This window comes from Squalius cephalus, assembly GCF_949319135.1.
Source record: "Squalius cephalus genome assembly, chromosome: 20".
NCBI lineage: Eukaryota > Metazoa > Chordata > Actinopteri > Cypriniformes > Leuciscidae > Squalius > Squalius cephalus.
This window is the reverse complement of record NC_137141.1, coordinates 27,775,528-27,798,814: the sequence shown is the minus strand read 5'-3', so window position 1 is coordinate 27,798,814 and position 23,287 is coordinate 27,775,528. Positions and strand designations below refer to the sequence as shown.

The window sequence follows — 23,287 nt, the reverse complement described above, 5'->3', positions numbered from 1 at the left end:
CGCAACCACTCTGAATAAACAAAGTCACTACAATTCATTTGCATGATCTGTGACAAACACATTATACATTAAAATAAACAATTATGACATACTAACTGGAGATAAAACGCATTCTTGAACTTAACTTTTTGAAAATAACTTTTCCTATCCAAACTCTGAGGATACAACCCATATCATCAAAGTATTGATAAGTTAGGAAACACTTTGAAATGTAATCTCCTCCATCAACCTTCCGTTGTCTCTTACACCCTGGGGGTAGATTACTCTGTACCACAGATCTTGTTAAACTTGTTTAAGAAAGCATTCTCATATTATTTTTTAAATTGAACTAATAAACTCAGTGCAGTTAAACAAGTTCCTCGCATCTCGCCTACAGTCCTCATGTTAAACGCACTAATAAAGTGTGGTGAAAAAAAATTCTTTAGAAAAACATCCACCTCTGGCTGAGAGGAGGTAGAGAGGAGGGGGGGATGTTATGACCCCGTCCTGCTCTCTCTCCTCCACCCCACACAGCTCAGGGCAATGTAGCGTTGTAGCAAACATCCCCAGTCAATCTGCCTCCTCCTCCAACATTTCTGTAAAACTTTTGTCCTAAGTGGTGCTGTTCTTCCTCAGCTGTAACACAAATGCAGAATGACTCAGTGATGCACTCGAAGAGTGCAGTTCTTGCCCTGTCATGGTTTGCTGAGGTGGGGTGCGGGAGGGGGTCTGTCTTGAGTAGTGTGCATTTTGAAGTGGTCTCAAAAGTAGCACTATACAACTATTTCATTTGATATAAACTCTTTAGCTTTATAGGATACTTTTGAATGTAAAATAAACTAACACACATGACCACCGCCGTCCTGAGGTGATGACAAAAGCTGTACAAATCTGTGTAAAATAATAAAGAATTTACAGAAAAACACTTATAACACTTTCCAAATGCTTCCAATTGACCAAAAAAAAAAAAAAAAAAGTTGGTGAATGAGTTATTTTGAAGTAGGCCTACATTTGATTAACAATAAATTCATGAACAAAATGTTTTCTATTAATGTTATAGTAAATTGCACAACTCTCTTTGTACTTGACATTCATCAACTCAGTTTAACAAAAAGTTGTAGATTAATTCGTTTCAGACAAATATGTGCATAATATGCTATCAAGTAAAAAAAAAACAAAAAAAAAACAAAACAAAAAAAAACACTGAGTTACAGACGTTGAATTAGCGCGTTACAGAACTCTATGCAAAAAAAAACAATGTCTAACAATAAGTTTCAATCACCGAAACAAACAACTAGACTCATGGTCGCTGATTTACTTATGAGCATGCACAAGAGCTCTAGGTAACTTTTAAACTGCTTTGCTTCTGAGTGGAGAGAGAAGTAAAAACTTGAGGGAGGAAAAAAAGGAGCATGAGAGAAACGCCCATATGTAGCGACGATTCGTGGCCCCTCCTGCATTTGGGTTAAAAGGAAATGCTTCGAGAGGAGCAAGACAGAGGGGGTTTCTTATAGGGCAACACAAGTTTACACAACTAGAACCTAGCTTGTTATAATTTAAAGTATCCGATTCTTCTCGCTGTGTTTGATTTATCCTCGATTGGAAGATGACCACAGCCGTGTTGTCGCCTTTCTTCGACTTTAGCGAAGTGATCAACAACAAGGTAAGAAAAAAAGTTTCAGCTGGATCAGTTTGTGTTGTGGAATGTGGACGATCAGACTTATTTTCTTAGTTTGAATGGACGGTTTTTGGTTATTTTAAGTAACAGCAAACGACAACGACTAAATTACAACAGCTTTAACCACTCTGAAGTCAAATTGCAAGTTTAAAATGTAGCAATGAACGAGACTTCAGTGCGTACCAGCGGCTTGCAGCCAGTAAAGTTCCCTGTTTAGGTTGTTCTGGAGAAATCATGGCTGTGATTTTACAACATGTGGATAGTTGACGCATAATGTTTAATCAAGATTTTAAGTTTAAAAGTTTATGAATGTTAAGGGAAAGTGTTTCTCTAAGGTCCTGAGACTGCTTGCAATTAATTTGTACTTTATCACCATATTAATCACTTTTTTTTGTCTCCAATAGTTCATTCAAAACGGTAATGCAGTGTGACAAATGCATTAAAGTACTAATATTCAATTAGCTAACTTCGTTTCAATTGCGACTACATGCATAGCAAGTGAAAAATTGCTGTTTTAATATCGTTTGACGTCGTATAACACATTACACCTCAGTACACGTCAACTTCGCACAAGTATCAACTACCATGTATCTTTAAGTCTTTCAGATTGCTTCCTTTTGAAGCGTTTATCAACTGATAATTGGAGCAATTATATCAAAATATACTCAAACCTGGAATATATATATATATAATATATATATATATATATATATATTGTAAAAGTATAGTAAATTATTTTTTTATTATATTTTTTTTATTGACCTGTTTTGGTGTAAAAACTTGAATGGTGTTGGAATCTGTGCAAAGTCAGGGCTGTCCCATGATTTCATTGAATTAAACTTTGACTGTGAGGAGTGACTTAGAAAACCAGTGAGTCAAGCTGGTGAGCTGATCTAAGATATGAGCTTAATTCAGTGTGGTTAACCCATATTAACTGCAGTTGGACATCATTTGTTTGTGGAGTTAATGTGTTTTAGTGTATATCTCCTTCCAGCTGATTGTTGCATGATCCAAACTCTTTATGTAACCAAACATCTACGATGTAATGATGGGGGTGGGTCTATATACAAACAAAGTCTCACATTTGATACTGTATGAGTTAGGTTTTTAATCATATCAGACACGCACAGCAGTCTTTGCTTTTCTAAAGTAGTCAAGCGTTCCCTTAGTGGGCATCAAGCCAAACTAGCTATTGTTTAGGCCTGTATTTACTCATGGGTTTAACATGAAGCCAGTGCAAAACAGTTAAGCCACGTTGTGGCTTTCAAAAACTGAATTCAGTGTCGTCATTTTCTATTTTTTGTCTCTTCTTTTGTAGAACAAAATGCTGAACTACAGTAACAACATCCTCAGTACACCGCACCCTGTCTCTGTCCCTTGCACGGGGGCAAGTCTGCCCATCTCTAACCCCACTGGGTGCCTGCTGGACAGGAAGGCTGTGGGGACACCCTCCACTGGGGTTTACCAGCGCCGGCACTCTGTCACTTTGGCTAGCACCAAACTCAACCAAAACCAGTTCTTGAACATTGCTAAGGCAGATCCTTCCCTGCTCAGCTCAGGGACAGGAACCACCGGCAGCAGCAACAAAGAGAACCGACTCCGAGACCGTTCATTCTCAGAGACGGGGGATCGCCTGCTACAGAAGTGTTCGGGCCCTGGAGGCCCCAACAGCCAGGTCAACTCGAGCCGTTACAAGACCGAATTATGCAGGCCATTCGAGGAGAACGGCGCCTGCAAGTACGGTGACAAGTGCCAGTTTGCCCATGGCATTCATGAGTTGCGCAGCCTCAGCCGCCATCCCAAGTACAAGACGGAGCTCTGCCGCACGTTCCACACCATCGGCTTCTGCCCCTACGGCCCGCGATGCCACTTCATCCACAATGCAGAGGAGCGCCGCGGACCTCCTCCAACCCCATCCCCCCTTTCGGCCTCCAACAAGATGGAGAGGCCACGGCTGCAACACAGCTACAGCTTTGCGGGGTTCCCCAGCTCTGGAGGCTTGAGGGACAGCCCCACCTCTGTCACCCCTCCACCTATATTTCCCCCTGATGATCTGCCCGAGTGGCCTAGCAGCAACCCCTTCACGTATTCCAGCCAGGAGCTGGCCAACCTCTTCAGCCCCAGCCTGGGAAGTGCACCTTTGTCCTGCTCTGACCCCTCCACCCAGGCGCCATCTTCCCCAACGCCAGCCCCTTACTACTTCAGGGCCATGTCAGAGTCTCCCCCACTCTACGAGTCTCCATCCAGTCGGCCAGACTCGCTTTCTGACCAAGAGGGCTACCAGAGCAGCTCAAGCGGAAGTCTGAGTGGCTCCGAATCTCCCGTCCTTGACACCACCCGCCGACTGCCCATCTTCAGCAGGCTTTCCATCTCTGATGACTAAAGCACACTGAGCCGGACCCCATCCCCCTTTCCACTGCATGCAGCAGTCTTGGGCAGAGAGGATGAGACGCTAGCACTCCCTCTACCTCTCGCCATTTCTCCGGCCCCCTAGAAGCCGTAGACTTCCCTCCTTGTATCACCTCTGCTCTGAAACCGATGCAGTGAATTAAGGGATCTCTCTCTTTTTGAGTACTCTTTTTAACCAGAACAAGCTAAAACTCTCCCAGCCTCAAGACCCTTCTGTTTTCCGGGCCTCATCTCGCAGAGCCCATTGCTATGTTCTTGGTGTGTCTGTGCCAAACACGCAGAGTAGGAAGTGGATTAGCGAAATGCTAATCGTGAGAGGTATGAGACTGTTGTGCCAGGTGCCACAGCTGCAGTCAAGTGTAGCGAAGCCTGTGGCATGGTTAAGGGTGAGATCTGCGCCCTTCCCCCCCTCACAAATTGTCACTCTTCTCAAGGACACTCTTTCATAACTACCTAAAGTTCACAAGTGTCATGCTTAAAACTTTCACAACTGTCTTTGTAGACCGGTTTAAAGCGAAAAGAGGAAAAGAATATGAAAAAAAGACAAGTGCCTGGGGTTAAGTGTTGTGGTGAATGGACCACTGTTTCTTTTATCTTTAATATATATTTTTTCGTTCCTTGTGGCCTAATTATGTAGCTCTTGTTTTGAGTGTGCGCTCTCCCTCCCTTGAAGTTGCAGATTACACCAGTCTGCTGGAAGGACTTCTCTCATAAGGGTTGAATGAGAGTGGAGCTCTTGAATATTTCAGGCACATTCAGATGTTCAATCAGGTGCTATGTGCTCCATGTCTTGCTTACAGCCAGCCTGAGATGTCTCCACTCAAAAATGAACAATTCCTTACGATTTTTTTTTGTTGTTGTTGTTGTTGTTGTTAGTGCCCCTTTTTCCCACTAGTTGCTGGTTACTTAACGTTTGTTGGGAAGGGAATCTTGTTATTAAACCTTAAAGACAAACTCTTTCTTCTGTCCCACCTCAAAATGCCGCCTTCCCTCAGTCCAATCGGCAGACAGAGGGGGAATTCCATCATTCCCAAGGTGCAGTTCAACCTCCTGCAGCTTCACTTTAGTTCTTCATGCACGTTTTTTTTTCTCTCTCCATAGATTCTGCTCAGAGGAGCACTTTGTAATTTTGTCATCTTTCCACCTCTTGGTTTTGATTTTTTTTTTATTATGGTCATTGTTTATTATTATGGTTATATTATTGTTATTGTTTGAAAACCTTTCAGAACAGAAGGTTTTGCTTGTCACTGCTTATTTAACTTATCAAAAACATATTTATTGGTGATCATATGCATTTTTTGTTAATTTTGTTTGTATTTATCTTGATAATGAAACGATAGAATATATTTTCTTTTATGTTAAATTATGATCTTCTGTATTAATCTTAAGATTGGGAAGACTTGTCAGCTTTCTTTTTCACAGTTTAATATATTGTACTACAATGACTTTTGTTGGCAACTACACTTAAATGAAACTTAATTTAAAGCAAAAAAGCAAAAGCAAAAAAAATCCTCTGCATTTTGATTTATTTATTGTAGATTTATTGTCATTCCCTTTTCCCAAACATTTGACTGCAAAATCAGTACTACCACACAATCATTCCTAGATAACAAACTCGCATGAGCATCAGCACGGTTATTTTTAAAAATGAAAGGAAGAAAATACTTTCCACTTCCACACTCCTCCCCCCCTTCCCCCCTGTGAACATTGATTATGCTGGTGAAAAATCGTTTCTTAAGCACCAAATATTGCATTTTGTTGTGAAAAACGGACTTGGATTACATATCCAGTTTACTGAATGCCTGAGCCTGGTGATAGATATGATATAATATGGAACAAATGATCAACACACATTTTTTCAGATAAACAAGTTGATTCAAGATGCAGGAGTTTTGTGGCCTTAAACATAAGTACCACAATTTAAATGCCACCATGAAGTGCTTTTTTATTGTTTCAATTGTTCGTTACAAAGGTTTAATGATATTGCAGGTAATAAACCTCCAGTGTTAAAGCAGTTTATTCGGTTATGGTGGTGGTGGATATGATGAATTGCAGGCAATAATTGTGACCTAATGGGTTAAAGTTCTGTGGTCTATGGACATTTAGAGCTTCCAGCCCATTTGTAAAGTGCCTCTTTACACATTCCAAGAGCAAGCATTCTTTGCCTTAAATAAAGCTGGGATGCTATTTTTTAATGACTTATTGCTTGTATCCTCAGTGGTTTAAGCAATGATTGTCCCAAGTTGGTTAACAGTATAGACACAAAGAAAGTAAAAAAAGAGTTGAATGTATTTTTTTTCTTCATATTAACAGCTATTGCTGTTCACTACAGTGATTTCTATGAGTTTATATAAGATTGATCTCTTTTGTAATGACTGATTGCAGTTAAAACCAATAAAAACCCATATTTTTGAAACATTTTATTCTGGCGTATCATTTCTTGCAGCATTCATCTTGTGGCGAAAGCAAGGCGATGGATGACTTGGAGCAAGGAAAATTAAACGCGTCCTGCTGTCAAATGCTATTAAAGTATAAATAACCAATAATATCAATGATCGTAATAATGTGTGTTTATAAGGCAGGGTAGATGGTTTTGGCTATGCATGCTACCAAATTGTCTTGAGAATGTCTCATTCCAAGCTTGACTGAATTATACTTGCGACTGACCACTGAGGAGGAGAGAACACAAACTTATTTGGTCAGGACAGCAATTTTCACAGAACCCCAATTCTGGATCATTATGGCTTTGCTAATCTCTGCATCTGTCATCTGTAATGTAGGAAAACAGATATTCTGCATAGTAACAAACATTGTAACCCATGGTTGACTGTCATGAGGGAGTTGTTATGAGGAATACATTACAGACATTAGAGAAGGAATTGATGGGGTACTGACCTGTCTGTGGTCAAACTCCATTACAGTTTCTAATGGGAAATCTGCTTCCCTGATTTCTTCTGAAATAGTTATGAATTGGGTGAGAGTGGAGGAGAGATCTCAGAAGTCAAAGCATGACATGTTACATCAGGGCAACCGTTAGAGCCTGGCCGTTATGTAACTTTGTCCTCAAACAGATTAAGTTAACTGAAAACCCCCTTATACCAAGTACAGTTGCTTTGACATCAGATCTCACAGATTTAGGGGGAATCGCCAGTTTATTGTTTCCTTATCTGATGTCTTTCTAAACAATGGGCAACTTTTTTTCCAAATTTAGATCAACTATATTACAAAAAAAATTATAAATTGCAACAAGGAGAATGTCAGAGGTGTTTGAGCCTCTGTAAAGCAAATCTGATACTGCTTCTCTACATATACATATTTGAACACTCAATATATATTCAATATATATACTCTCTCTCTCTCCACATATATATACTGTCCAATTTTTTGGGACAGTTTCTGGTTGTCAAACCTTAGTCTTTAATGTCCATAATGTACTACATCTGTGGTTATTTTCCTATAGGACACCCATGTAAACTGTGGGAACTTGACATTATCTTCTAAACATAGCATGATTTGTTTATAAATGCCACTTGGTTACTTTCTTATCTAATGCAATGACATTTGTGCATGTAAGTGCCGCTTAGGTGACCAAATACTTTCTTTAGCCTTATACAATGCTTCACTGGTAGATATGGTCAGTGTTTATGTAGTTCAATACATGTTTGTATTGAGCAACTTGCTGGCAGTGGCACCCAACAACAAAATAGCACTCAAATATGTTCCTTGTTGCTATTTCCATTGTGCATGTGATGGAAAGAATTTAATCAGTTTTTTGGTATGTTCTATCAGGTATACCTATATAAAGAAACCCCCAACCTCCCCATCTTTCCTTCACTGCACACACTATCTCCACCCTCGTGAGCGAGGCCACATCCTGCAGCACTTGTAAAATGTGCCTGTAAACATATAGGTACTCTATGTGTTCTCATCATAAACAGGAAGCAGCACTCTGTTTCGCTTGCAGTGCGGCTGGAGAAAGAGAAAGAGGGTACGGCCCGGAAAGCTTCATGTGTGGCTTCTGTAGCAAACTGTTTCTGTTTAACCTGAGGCTGAGTATCAGGGTTGAGTAACACTCGTAGACTTTCTAATTCCTCTATCAGGAAGTCCTGGAATGGATGAAATGCTATTTTTTAGCAGAGCAAACAGACAAAAATGTGCTAATTCTGCTTTTTTCTGTATTGCTAGCAACAGCTGAGCATGTGTGTGTGTATGTGTGTGTGCATTTGTGTGTGTGTGTGTGTGTCATTTTGGTTTATATGTGCTTTCTCACACATGTCAATTGTCAAGTCTTAGGGATATATGAGAATCTTACTAATAATCCAAATCTGTGTGTGTGTGTGTGTGTGTAGCACAAGTGGAAGGCCAGAAGAGTAACTTATTTTCCATAAGGTAAGAGGTTGTCCATGTGAATAATTTTACTTGCAGACCATATACTGAGACATTTTACCAAAACAATGAGGAAACATGTCTACAAAATGTTACTGTAAAGCTGAAAAATAACAAGTTGGTTGTGTCATAGACAAATTTTCCAGGGCCCTGTAGGCATGCAACTGGTTTCAGATTACAACAAAAACAGCTGAAGACAGTAATTATCATAGAAAAAAAAGGTAAAACCACTCAGAACACCTTGAAACTGAAGAGATGCCTTAGCAACCTCAGATAACCCCCTAGAACTGTGAACCCCATAGAATGTTTCACACAAACTCCATTTTCTTTATGTACTTTATGTATTTTTTGAGCAGCTTGTGCCATTTCACCTCAGTTATGGCAATTGGAAGGTCCACTGATAGTCATTCTACATGTGAATACATGTGAAGTTTCAGAACTTAGTCAAGAACTCACACCCAGGACCAGGAACATCTCCCCCTGACTACTGACTCTGAAGTTGTGCAGTTATACAATCCTCTGGTCATGAATATTAACCTTGTCCCCCTGGCTGTTTCCATAGTCCATCAAATGGTTTCTTTTCCCTCTGCAGAACAACCCTTGACCTACACAAAGAACAGAAGAGTTGACAGAAAAAGGTGTTAGGAAGAAAAGAGCTCGAAAAAAATGTGTGGTTTGGAAAGGTTTCAACATGAAGGTGCGCTGGTAGTGGAACCAGGTGCAAAGGAAAGTGTGGTTGTGACTGCACCCAGCCACTGGGTTCTATTTGCAGCATTTCTCTGACTGCTGATATAGCACAATGTAGCGTAAAGTAGACCAAGTTAGATAGCTGAAACTGAGCTACTTAACCCTGTCATATCTCTGATCTGTACTGTGCTTGTTTGGGTTGGATCTTAGTGTAGGACTTTGGAAGTGTTGAGATGAAGGCAACAGAGAAACTGCAATCTCTGCTATGTAAATACTGCAGCTTTCACTGAAGGACAGAAAAGACATATTAGATGACAGATGGGATACTGGAGGAGAAATGCTGAGGCTGATATGCAACTCCATGACCAAAAAAGGTAGAAATAGCAATAAGTGAGCCCTAAGCTCAAGGCGGTTTTGCAAAAGTGCTTGTGATGTTGTTGTTGTTTTCATTTCACATGTGTGTTCACGAGGCTGCATATCTTAACACCTTAACATTTTCAACATTTCAAATTGCTGTCAAAAGCATCTAAGTACAGTGAGGGGAATGAATACCTCAAATTGTTTGATGTTGCTTTTGACATGTTGCTTTTGTTTGATGTTTTGCTTAAGGACGTGAGAGTAATGACGCACAATGTGTCTGAAGCTCCAAACCACCTTTCTTTCATGTCCTTCCTGCCTCGTATGTTCTCAAACAGTTTAGACCCAAAATAACCAATTATTGTCAAGCAGCATCAGGCCTTGATTGTTTTCACCCTGATAACCCACACATTCAATCACTGACTTTGCTGAATCCTATTGAAAGCAATGTTCTTTCAACTAGATTAATACTGGAAGCAGATTTTAGTATTACTGGGTCATCCATATTGACTGAAACTTAAAGCAATTCAATGAGAGTTGGTGATGTGAGGCGCATGTGAGCGACAAAACCATTGGCGCTGTAATGTAAATGTGATGTTATGTGGCGCCGACCAATGGACAGTGGACATGACATGATCCGCAGCCATCATCTCAGTTAATTCAATGTGAACAAACCGTAACAGGGGGAAGAGAAAGGTCGGCGTGGTCTTAAAGGTCAAGCTCTAGATGGTAGGCGGCTGGAAACCTGGTCTATTTGTGTGAGCATGTGTGGGTGAAGGTGACGACAACAGAGTGAGTGAGGACACTGAGACCCTTCCCAGACAGTGTCGGCCCAGATCCGGCCCACATCTGGTACGCATGGAATCCACATGTGTCAGATGTGGCCTGGATCTGGGCCGACAGTATGTTGCTGTCTGGGTTGTGCCAGACCAAAACTTTAACTGAATATTACCAAAGCTTCATGATCCAACAAGAGTTCCAAACTCAGTCTGGCTCCATCAGAACATTCCAGGATAAAGGATCATTTAGGGAGTTAGATATTATACAAGTCAAAGATTCCAGACAATAATTTGGGTATAATGTTTTTTTCATTCTAGCTTTGTCAAACCATTTAAGAAAAATTTCACCAGCAGTCATCTACAATCTTTGTTTCAGACTGCCATCTGTCTCCTAAAGGGCAACGAAACCATTCAACACACTCAGGCTCCAACATGTCAGGCAAGAGTACAGGAGACCAGTAATCTGCTTATCTTCTGGTAGAACCTTAAGTAAATGCCTGAGGGAAAATATTGCTTTTGCTCCGTTCACACAGTCAAACACGCCCCATGTAGTTCTTATCCATGGTGGGACCTTGAGTAAGCACTAAGAAATTACATACTCTGATAACCTGCTTTCTCAAAATAATCCACTATAACATTGTTGTAACAGACAGACAAACGAATAACTGATAGGAGCCTTATCTTATGACTGGTTCAATATGAGTCATCCGTCTGCAAAGGGCACTATAAAAACTGTTTGCATGAATATTAAAAGGAAACAGGTTTTGATTAGGGATTCATGAATGAGATTTGACTAATATGGGAACAGATGATGTTGATGTTCAATTTGTGGTTTGCAGAGGTGATTTGGATTATTAGTAAGATTCTCATATATCCCTAAGACTTGACAACTGACATGTGTGAGAAAGCACATGTAGACCAAAATGATACATGCACACAGACACACACACACACACACATAATGCCTGAGGTAAAAACTGCTCCTTTATCATTAGGAACCTACCATCAGAAAAAAAACTTACCTAACCTGAGATTGCATTGGTAAATCTCCCCACAGTTTCTCAGAGGCTATGTTCCAACAAGATTAGGGCCAAATGAAACCAGTCGGGCCTGTTCCTTCCATCCACCTGTCCTCCGGGCATGCTCACTTGCTCAGACAAAGTGCACACACAAACACAAACGTTCTCACCTTGACATAAACACGTGTACAACAAACCATAAAATCACTCCAACACAAGGCAATACAAAGTATAGGCCTAGCAACACAGAGAGCATACTCTGTGTTTTAGGTGATGGGACTCGGAAATGTCACATTAAAGGGATGTGGAAACTAATAAAGGTCATGTTTCAAAAATACAGTTTGGGCAACCACAGAAAATTCTTTTTACTTTACTGAACCACTTCACAACCTTCATTCGATGCATGCTACGGAAGCATTTGAGGAACCAGTCACAAGATTAACACCTTCAGATGATAGGGTATTCGCACCCACAACTTCTGGTGGAAATTCACATATTTTTGACCCTCTGAGCACACACAAATACAGGAGGACTGAGACACGTTGCTATTTTGGATCGTAAATGAGATCTGGGATGGACAAAAGCAGTGAGCAAGCAAACTGTGATTGAATATGTTCTTTTATCTGTTTACTTAGTTTTCACAGACTAAACAGGAACTCGCTTCTCGAGTGTATAGTTTTACAAACAGGATAACATTTACTGTCATGATTTTTAATTTACAGGATTCAACTTTACACACTGAAGACCAACCTGCAACTAATTTAAGGGTATTCCATTATGGTCACATTGACCCCCATTTGATGGAAAAGTGTGGGTGTTTTGTTAGTGAACACCCATGTTCACAGCTGTGCGGGTGCACTAAGACATGCTGTCACGCTCCTGTGGCAAACACAGATTGAGGATGGTGCGCTCTATTGTTTAACAGAGAAGAGCTGTTTTTAGGCCCGCTGTAGAGAGGAGGCTAAGGAGGTTAGAGGAAGAGCGGCACAATGAAACTCAGAGAGCTCTGTAAATCACTGCTTAAATGATCCACCACCTGTGTGTGTGTGTGTGAGTGTGTGTGTGAGTGTGTATGTGTGTGTGTGTGTGTGTGTGTAGAACCTCTTCACTTATCCGGCCAGTTTTATGACACTTTACATTTTAACCTGAATGACACCATAGCTCTATTCCGAAATATAACTAAAATAATTTCAGGCATTTAACATGCACTTCTGACACTACAGCTGTTCTAAATGTTAAGATAAATTGTTTTGGCTAGAAGACAATCCTAGAATGCAATATGACACACTCTTAGTAGGGGGAAAAGATAATTGCAGAAATTGCACCTTCCTCTCACAAGAAAATAAATAAATAAATCACACATGGACGAGTGAAAAGCTGATTGTAAATATTACATTTCATTCCATTCAGAAAATATCAATAACAGTTCAATCTAAATAAAAAAGACAGTTCTGTCCTGACAACTCTCGGAGTGTTTGGCATGGTGTGACAATGTGGATATGTTTTGTGGTCTTGGTGGAATAGATCTGCTACGCTGCTGCAGAGCCAGTACGGGACTTGCTACTGCCAATACATACACAACAGACTGCTGTGAGCAAGTAAGACATGCTGCTGCTGTACAATATAGCATACATGAATTACCCGTAGCAGATCTATACAGGTGGAGCTGGGGAAGGTGGAGGATTTCTGAAAGCGTTTTGCACTGCTAAGGCAAATGCTCCCCAAGTATTTGAAGGTTGAGCAGCGAGCTCATTAGCTACTGATACAGCAGGAACCAATCACCTGTGCCTCATAGATAACAATGTGTTTACAAGCAGGTAGAGTTAAAGGACCTGTTAACCTGTGCCATCTAAAGTTTCATGCCAGAACTTTGTATTTTTGACAAATATTTTTTTATAATGCATTTGTATGCTTAAAGTTTAAAGTATTGCGCTGTTAACTTAGAAACATGCTAACATCAAAACTCTATTCACATCAAAGCAAGGCATCTCACTAGCTTTTGGAACACCTCATGGTTGGTGCTCACACACATAGGCTCTGTCCCAAATGGCACCCTTAAGCTCGGGACACACAGGATAAGTGATCAGCAGGATTGATATTCAAAACGGTAAGCACACGCTGCTTTGTTTACCGTTTGTGTATCTGCAGCCTGCAGCATCGGTTTCCCTTTTTGAATGACGAATATAAATGAATATATCTGCAGAAAAAGACAGTTGTCTCATTTACATGCAGGCGCAGAACGCGCATGCTAGTTGACAGTTGGCTGTAGTTCTCTCTGTGTGTTCAAGTGCAGTTTTTTTGCCGCGACGCGAGGCGACAACACAGTCGGCTTTCATCAGCGCTAGTTCTTTGGCGTCGGTTTGGTGTGTCCCTACCCTTAGCCCTCACTGTCCACACTTTTATGATGTAATGCAGCTTTAAATGTCAGGTAAAAGTCTGCTGCAGCAATAAGGGTGCATAGTGGCCAAAAAGGGTGCGCTTGCAAACACCCTTCTGAAAGCTAAAGTGACAAATGGGACACCCTGTGGTCTAGTGGATTTAACAGACATGTGTACGTGGCCATATTAAGTTCACAAGACTGCAAGTGCACAGGAAGTGTGCCATTTGGGAAAGGGCCACACAGTACTCACTTAGACATAGTAAGGCTCTGTGTTACTAATGTAACATCAACAATATAATTTAATATGATGAAATATGGTTCTTCATGAGAAGAGGACTCTCTGTTGAACCTAATGTGCTGCAAAGAGCCACTGAAGAAACTAAGAATGGTGATGCACAAGCCCATGTACCGCACTTCACATTCACAGGAAAATGCAAGTGTGCTCCAGGTGTTGGGAACTTTTTCATGTGCACTCATTCATATGAAATTACAATATCAACAGGAATAGATGGTCATAATGAATTACAACCCACTTGTTTTATGGAGTTTTCCAGGAACAGGCACAATTGAAAGACCTGGATTGGAGGGTGGAGAGGAGGTGGAGATTTGTGGGAAGGAGACCTGGGCTAAGAAGTTTATTTACTTAGGCAAAATCTCTGCACAATTTCAGGGCCACGACAAACTTACAGTGCCTGTGCTGGGAGCTGGGGTTGTCTCCTTAGGCTGACGAGAGAACCATCATGGTTAAATCTTTATTACTATGGTAATTCAACACCCACTGAAGAAATGATTACAGATGGTCTTTCTACTATATATACTTTGAATTTCTTACTCACCTTTTCTCCAAAGAGTGATAGGAAGGGGCAAGCGATTCTCTGGAAAGCACAAATGAGTTTTACTTCCTCTAAACTGATTTTCCCGAAATAAAAATAATTGGCTTAATGAGATCTATTTCTATTCCTAACCTACTCCTCTCTGCCTAAGAAAGTAAAACTCAGTTGTCTCCAGAAAGGCTGTGCCCATTTTCATAGGCCTACTGAGTGAGTTTTGTTGCATACCGAATATAGAGATGCATGTGGATTAACCTAAACAGTTCTTAGACAGTTGTCCTGTTACATCATAACTTTTGGATGTTGCTTAACTGGCTTACCCATAGCCAGTGAGCTCAGTGGAACATGCAAGCAGTTCCCGGACTGTGTGCCATCATTTGATTACTTCCCATCAGCCCTGCATTTAGCTTGTGGTAATTTGGACCATTGTCTGGCTCTTCCCGTTTTTTCCTGTTGACTTTCAGTTGCCGAGTGTGCATCATGAGGAACCAAGTTTTTTGGTTGACCCCTTGTGACCTATAGGTTGTTTGATACCCAGATGACTTCGGTCATCCCCTACTTTGTAGTCAAGGTATGGACATTTCTATGGAAATGTCTGTGTTCCTTTTTTTGAACCTCAATCACAAAAACAAGATATACAAATACCTTAAAAGTCACATGATGACCTTTTGACAGTTGTCACTTTTTGTAAAAGCTCACCTCAAGTGTTTTTCTGCTTATTGAAAAGAGGAAGAAAGTGGGAAAAAGGGAGCACAAATAAAAGTACAGAATTCAAATCTAATCAGTGTGATATAGCTAAGCCAAAAGAATGTTCTGGTCAATCTTTAGTTGTTGTTGTTGTTGTTGTTGTTGTTTTTGTTTTTTTAGTTTATTCGTTCATCTGAAAGGTGACTGTTGGGCAGCTCTGGACAGAGTATGACCATGAAAATCAACAGGTCTGGATGATTTAGTCTACATTGGGTGGTAAAGGTGGGCCTCCCTCTGGGCGCCAGGCGGCTGGGGAATATCTGATATGGGCAGGGAGGGGTTACAGAGATCAGATTGGGCAGGAAAAAAAAGAGTCTCCAGTGTCCCCTCCAGCTTTGATTTAACAGAAAAAAGCACAGTATAAAAACAGAGGAAGACTGTCTTGAAATGCACACCTTGGTGAAAGCTGCTTGTGTATAATATATCGAAGGTGGGCCCCTTTTTTGAAATGCTGCCAAGGCTGTGGCCACTATTGGCAGTCGCATTAATCCAGAACAGGAATAATGGTAGTAGAGGAGGAGCCGGAGCCGAAACATTACCTGGCAATTACAGGGGCAGCGGGACTGGGGGTGGGGTGGATAGTGCAAGAAAATGCAAAACATATGGGAGGCAACACAAGGGCGGACACCTGACCTAGAGCAGGTCAAAAATACAACTCACTCTCAGCAACCCTAACAGTGTACAGGGAGTCTGTTGCTGGCTGGGGCCATGTAATGTTTATGTTAAAAGCTGCTCAAGCCCAGAAACATGCAACCCCCCTGGAATCATCGGACCCCGACGGCCAAGAACCACAGCCAACTGTATGTGCAGCCAACACACACACTGCGAATGCTCCAATCATCTTAGAAAGCTATGAGGCGACAATTATCATTTAACATGCTGCTGACATGCCATATGACGGAATCCGTACATGGATTCGCATGAGGATGTTGAGTCTTCTCTACACACCTGCAATGTATCAGATTTTGTGCAAGAAGCGGCACCATCCTCTGGTCTCTGGAAATTTGGAGTCATGGTGAAGGGGTCTCTCTCTTGTCTCTTATTTTATTTTTCCGTGCCAGTGACGCAGAGGCCTCGCAGCTGACTGCGAGATTTTATTGTAAACACGGCTACCGTCACTGGGCCAGCTGTTAAACTTCTTATTTCTCTCGTCATTGAAGTGGAGCTCTAATCTTTTAAAGATCGAGTTACTGACTGGGTTTTTCCACTGGGCTACTGGTTGTTCTACTGACTAAAATGGAAGCAAAGATGGCTGGTTGGTGCAAAGACAGTTGGATAGAGGCCGAGATTGGTTAAGTATTCCCGTACTAAAGCATTAGAGGTGTTGAGGTCAAAGCTCTGGCTCTTTTTGATTGGCACAGTTTGTTTATGTACTTAGTGAACTTTTAGCGTTAAACAAGAGTGCTTTACTTATGCCTTGACCCCTCCATTTCAAATCGAGGAAGGAAAAACAACCTCTGAATGGGAAAGACAGAGACGGAGAGAAAGTGCACGCGAGAGAGATGCTGATGAAAGCAGAATGGAGGGAATATAAACTGAAGTCCCAGCAGCTGTGTCGAGGGCTACGGGGACGACTCTCCCAGCCAAGTTCCATGTCCGCTCTGATTATGAGCTTGGAACAATGTGGCCCATTGTGGGATCGCTGCTTCACCATTCTCTCATCATCTCCCACAACCCCCCACCCCATGCCTCTCAATCGGTCCATCTCACACAAACACTCGCTTTATAGATATGTGCACACTCTCATAAACCACAAATTTAGGCAAAGAGATACTTTGAATCACCACATCTGTCCTGTGATTCTGCTTTTGGCAGGTGAGGCGGCTCTGAATTGGAAGCGTTGAAGTTAAATGGAAACACATCTAGGTGAGTCAGCCTATTTGACACAAGGGCCTTGTATAATCCTGAATCAACACGACCTTCTTTAAATAACACTCAGAGAAGTAAAGAGAAAGCCAATTACCTCCGTCCACAGAAATACAGTCCCCCTGAGCTATTAGCCTACATTTCACCACTCTTTGTTTTGTGACGCCATATATGGAAACAAAGTCATAACCTGCTTTTCATGTAACACTTATGATAAAAATATGTTTACACTGTCCTACTTTAAAGAGGAAGGTCCGTATTATCAACGTGCCTTCCTATTGACGTATAGTCCTGAGTCAATAAGACTGTCGCTGTTTAACATCTTATGCTCTGCAAAATCTACCAGTATTGCTAATTGACACACTAACGTCTTATTGCATAATGTGGCCTAATTCTTGCATAACCTGCGGTATAAGGGCTAACGTGCATGAAAGAACATGCTGCTTTGAGTCAGATTAGATCTGGGAGTCTTACAGAGCTTTAAGTGACAATTTTGTTACATCTTGAACACTCTTTAGCAAGGTGCACATGACCAATGTTGCTATGCAATATAGTTTAAACACTGATAAGGGAGTAATTTTAATTAAGTGTTAAAAGGTATAGTTCAGACAAAAATGAAAATTAATATCTTATCTTCATGTCATTCCAAACCTGTACAACTTCCTTCCTTTTCCCTGTCCATTTTCTTTTCATTGCAACATTACTCAAAATGGGACCTTGTTGGAACAACACGAGGCTGAGTAAATGTTTAAAAAATGCTCATTTTGGGTGAACTAACCCTTTAAGTTGTCTGTTATCATGAAATGAAGCTAACCAGCCACTTGTTGATTACAGGAATTGTGATAACATTCAAGGACAGCAAAATGAGCCTGAACTCAAACAAAAGCAGGTCACGGCACTCTGCACCCTAGTGAGCGGTAATCAGACCAAATCCTGCCTGAGGAACAACAGATGCAGAGGTGCTTTAATCACCAATATGCAACACCTGCGGTAAAGAGGCCTAGTTAAAATTTTACAGAACCTCTTGAGAAAGAAAGAGCAAGAGATAGGCAGAGAGAGAGAGAGGGGGAGAGAGAGAGAGAGAGAGAGGGAGAGAGAGAGAGAGAGAGTGTGCGCGTGTGTGTGTGTGTGTGCGCGCTTGCTTGTATAGAGAGAGACTGATTTTCATGAATGAGATATCCAGAAAAAGCGTGACGATGGTTGGTATTTTCAGGCTGTATTTGGTTTCAAGGTTCTGTGATCTGATTGGATGCAGCTGCAAGAGACACTCAGAGCACCATGGGAATGAAACAGCAGCTGGATTTGGTGCACAGCCTTAGAACCTAGAAAAACAAACTCTCTCTCTCTCTGTGTGTGTGTGTGTGTGTGTGTGTGCGTGTGTGTGTGCGTGTGTGTGTGTGTGTGTGTGTGTGTGTGTGTGTGTGTGTCAAGTAGTGCACAGTGTCCAAACAGATTTTAAACAAAGTAAAAAAAAAATTGGGTAACACTTTATTTAAAGCCATTAATGTATAACGCATTATAAAAGTATTTTTAATGCATTAATTATGTCTTGTAATGAACCTTATAATGAATTGTATGGTCTCATGAATAATTGTAACCACAGTTATAATACATTATTATACACCTTTAGAAAGTATAATGCACTAAAACACGACAAACAACCAATTTCAAATGCAACAAGGAATCTGTGAATATTATAATGCATTAACTTTGGTTACATTTATTTATGAAAAGATATAATGCATTATGACGTACATTATGAATACCTTTATAATGCATTATACATAAAGGCTAAAGTGTTACCAAAATTAAATGAAAATTAAAGTAAAAAAAAAAAAAAAAATCATGATTAATCTCATAATGTAATAATAATTAGCGGTTTCAGTTACAATGAAAACTAAATAATATGTGTAATGTGTCTGGGCGGGCACCTTTTTTAACATTTCTTACTTAGGAAATTCTTATGGAAATTTAAACAGTGAAAATCTGCAATAATTAAAAAATGTCCCTTAAACTTTATGAGAATAATATTACATGTGACGTGTACTCCGATCACGTCATTTTTTTTTTTTTAGAAATCCCACTGAAAAAAGAAAATATGTAAAAAAATAAATAAATAAAAAGTGTAATGGAATAAATTCATTAATGGTTATGGGGGGTCAGACCCACCTCCACAATTATTATAATTATACACAGGGCCTTAAAATATGAATTTCTCTAAAGTGGCCCCACTTAAACTGGCCTGTTATTTTCTGAAAATCTTAGCTAACAGCAAGTCTCTGCACGTCTCTGGATATATGGCTGTAGAGTGTGGTGAAATCTAGGCGTGAAATAATTTCACAGCAGGGGCATGTGCAGGTATGCCAGCAGCCAACGGGCTTATAGAGTCCCACATCTACTGTATGTCAGCAAGCGGTTGTGCAAGATCTGGCTGCGTGATGAGGCGATGATGGACATAATTTAACGCCGCGGGCCATCCAATGCCATTCACTTTACAATCTGCAGGACGAGGCTTGTAAGAGGTTGCCGGAGCAACAGGTTTTCACATGAAGTGAATATTGTCGGAGGAACAAAAGATATGACTGCTTGACCTGAATATGCTTACAGAATAAACATGTTTAATATGCCTTCATCAAACAAAGCTCTTACCTACTACAGTAGCAATACAATGTGATATTAAATCTAATGAATGCTGGGAAATAAACCTATTCATTTAATCACGTGATGTCAGCGTGATTCATAGATTTCAACTTGAGATTTCTTATCGGTTGATCGCATACAGAAATAACACCTAAAGGGTTTAGCCGTGTACGTGTGGGTGTGAGTATTCTTTCATGGGAGAGTGGCAGGACTAAATCTCTCTAAGCCTTGAAAAAGTACGAGAGCAAAACAAGAGCACAATCCCACCCCCTCCCCATTCCAGCTTATTAAATATGCGGTTAACCTAAAATAGCTGTTGAGGAGAAAAAGAGTTGCTTGAAAAATCCTCCCACCCCAACCCCCAGTTAAGGTTGTGAATATGCAGGATAATACAGATTTTTTTTTTGGCTGGATCTTACCTTCTGCTGAATAAACAACACAGAAGTCTATAAAAGACAGTGGGAAAAGTTGGACAAGACAGACAGGGAAGGAACTAAAGTAAAAACAAAGAAAGAATCCTAACATTCTAACATACTTTAACCTAAGACTGATTGAAAAACATGTGAGAGAATGGAGCACATTAAGATAAGGAGAGAGCTGGTGGAATGGCCAGAAGAGATACACAGGAAGAGAGAAGAGTGAGGCAGGACAACAGAGGGGGAGAGAGAAAGGGAGTGACGGAGCATTGCTTTTCAAGACCAGGCTGAACAAAGGAAGCTTTGTGTGGAGTGCTGAGAGAGTGGAGTGGAGCCAAGACTTAGGGAGGGTTGAGCGGTGTGCACTGACTGCATTCTTGCTTTGCCATTACTGGACAGATCTCATTTAGACCGCTCCAGGAAACATGATTATCTCTCAATAACAAAACAAGCTCCTCCCCTTTACATTTCTCTCTTTTGATGACTTGACATCGCGCGACATCTGGGCCAAATATAGCATTATCTGCAATCCTCAGAATCTCAATGTACTTATAAATAATATATATCCTTGAGCTGATAATAACACTCCAACTAAGATCAACTTTATGTGTGTGGCTTATGCCCCACTGTGCCTTTTGTGGCTAGTAAATGTGATATGTAAATATGACGGCTAATGACAACATTTGACAGACTCAAGAATGACAAAAAGGCGTCTGAACTTTTTTCATGAGGTAATTTTGTAGCCGTTATTCTTTAAAGAGGCTCTTTCTTTGAAACGAGAGTGTACAGTCACGCCTTTATAAAGTATTGAATCCCTGCTGAAAACGCCACCATCATATGCTGTGACTTGGATGCCGGTCTCCAGCATGGGATGCTCGCATGTTGTTATCCCTACAATCCATAACTGCTTTTTTTGAGAAATTTAAGCTGCTGTTGACCAAAATACTTCCACTCTAGCTTTCATTGAGAGCTCATGAGACAAATAGCAATGTCCAGGTCATCAGTGAAGAAGAAAAAACATCAGTGAAAACTGGAAAATCAGATTAGCATTAGTCTTACATTACTTAGTTACATTATATGTAATGCATTGAAAGTATATAAGTATATAAGTATAAAAGTATATAGCCCCACACATGGCTTTCAGGGGAAATGGCCACAAATTAAGGATTAGTCTCCACAACGTACTAATTCATTCCCTCATTTTTGGTAAAGTGTGTCCATGTTGTACTAATTTGATCACTCATTTTAGTTAAATTGAGGCCAAAAATAGCTGGAATGAATTCTTTATTTTTGAGCACAATTTCTATTTTTATTCACATGTGCAGGGCTCCATTGAAAAAATTTTACTCAGAATTATTTATTGGAATATATCATTATTTTGATCAAGATCTTCTCAATAAATGATTTGAATGAATTGTTTTATCAGTTCAGATTTAGTCAATTAATCATTTGAATGAATCATTCTTTTGAGACAGATCTTTTCAATTAGGCCTAATCATTGAACCAGTTTCAATAATTTGTTCATGAATTGGACTGATCTGATTCTCCAGTTTAACTCACTTGCAACAACTGACACAGCATAAGATTATCAATTAGTAACGGCCAAAATTCCGGTCTGTTCGTCACACAAAGCTATTAAATCACTAACTTGCAATAGAGCACACAATTCATGAAGACTACCTTTGTGATACTTTTATGGTGCTTTGGCATTTGAAACATGAATGCTCCCTAGAGTTTCAAGGAAGAAAGTAATTTGGGTTTGGAACAACATGAGGGTGAGTAAATGATGACAACATTTTTATTTTTGGGTATAATTATCCTTTAACAAGCTTAACCAGCTAGACCAGCCCAAAATTTGGACCAACATGGAAATAAAGCTAGTCTAAGCAGGTCACTGCAACGGGAGTAACATGCTCAATAATGTCACAGGAAGCTTTTTGTGTCAATTTTTAACCACTATCATTAAAGCCAAGACTTAATATCCCGTAATAGTGGCTCTGTCTTTCTCATTGCTCGGATAGCTCTCCTCCCTCCAAAACTCATACACAGCCGCATTGTTCCACAAGCAGAGAGCTTCAAAATATAAGCGACTGCATTCACTATCTAATTTGGCAAATAAAATTTGGACTGTGAGCCACCTGACTTGGCCTGGTTTTCTTGGAAAGACAAAGAGAGATGTAAATAATGGAGAGCACACGAATACAAGTATCCTGAAAGTACATGAGTACGCTAATGACTTGTTGTACACTAGAGCCTGGAAGTCATGGTCAAAGTGTTTCGTCATTATCCAAAGGAAACATCTGATCTGGCATCATCTTAAACGGATACTGCCCACTTCTTCCATTCTCCCTAGTCTGATCCCAGAGCGGTACAGCAGACTTACATAAGAGTCATACTGGCTTGTACATTTCCCCTCAGTTTTTCCAGTGCCTGTAGTGATCCATGAAATGTGGTCTAATCATGCTTTTTATGTCATATTACCAATGCTGTTACAAGACCTCACATTTCTCCAGCTATTATTCAACTGATTTCTGAAGTGAAACCATTCCTGCACACCCTCTCCAAAGCCAACTTTTTAAATCCAGAACTGAGCCCGTAATCAGCCTCACAGCCGAGCCCCCCATCCCCATCGGCTTCTTTTGAGGTCCTCAGAAGAGTGCGGAATAAAGGAGGAATAAATAATAATTGTGTGTAAAAAAGCAGATAGGAAAAGAGAAGTGAATGAAAGACACAAAGAAAAGAAAAGTGCTGAGATGCTGAGATTGAAGTGGCGGGACGAGACCCCCTATCAACCACCCCTCCCCATCTCCCTGTTGGACAAAGAAGAGGCATTTCCTTCAAGAGAGGAAGAAAAGTAATTAGTCCCCCCTCCCCACCACCACAACCACCCCCCACCCCCCACACACACGTACACACAATTTACACTCTCACTTCTTTCTTTTCATCTCTTTTTAATTCCTCTACTCAGCAATTTCTAAACCTTTTTGTTCCTCCTCACAACCCTACTTCTCTTTAAGACTCTCCTCTTGGACGACACTGGCAGAGATCGAGTGTGGAGTCTGAACCGTGTGTGTGCATTGTGAATTTAAAGCAGTGTCTCCTTCAGGGGTTTTG

At 40.5% G+C, this 23,287-nt stretch overlaps 1 protein-coding gene across 1 annotated transcript; it reads left to right on the top strand.

Moving 5' to 3' along the window:
- Nucleotides 1–1,463: 1,463 nt before the first annotated feature.
- zfp36l1a (zinc finger protein 36, C3H type-like 1a) lies at nucleotides 1,464–5,750 on the top strand. The gene is made up of 2 exons (XM_079852892.1): nucleotides 1,464–1,642; nucleotides 2,976–5,750. Exons 1-2 carry the CDS (start codon nucleotides 1,586–1,588, stop codon nucleotides 4,038–4,040), a joined length of 1,122 nt encoding a protein of 373 aa, XP_079709018.1. The 5' UTR covers nucleotides 1,464–1,585; the 3' UTR covers nucleotides 4,041–5,750.
- The last annotated feature ends 17,537 nt before the right edge of the window (nucleotides 5,751–23,287 follow it).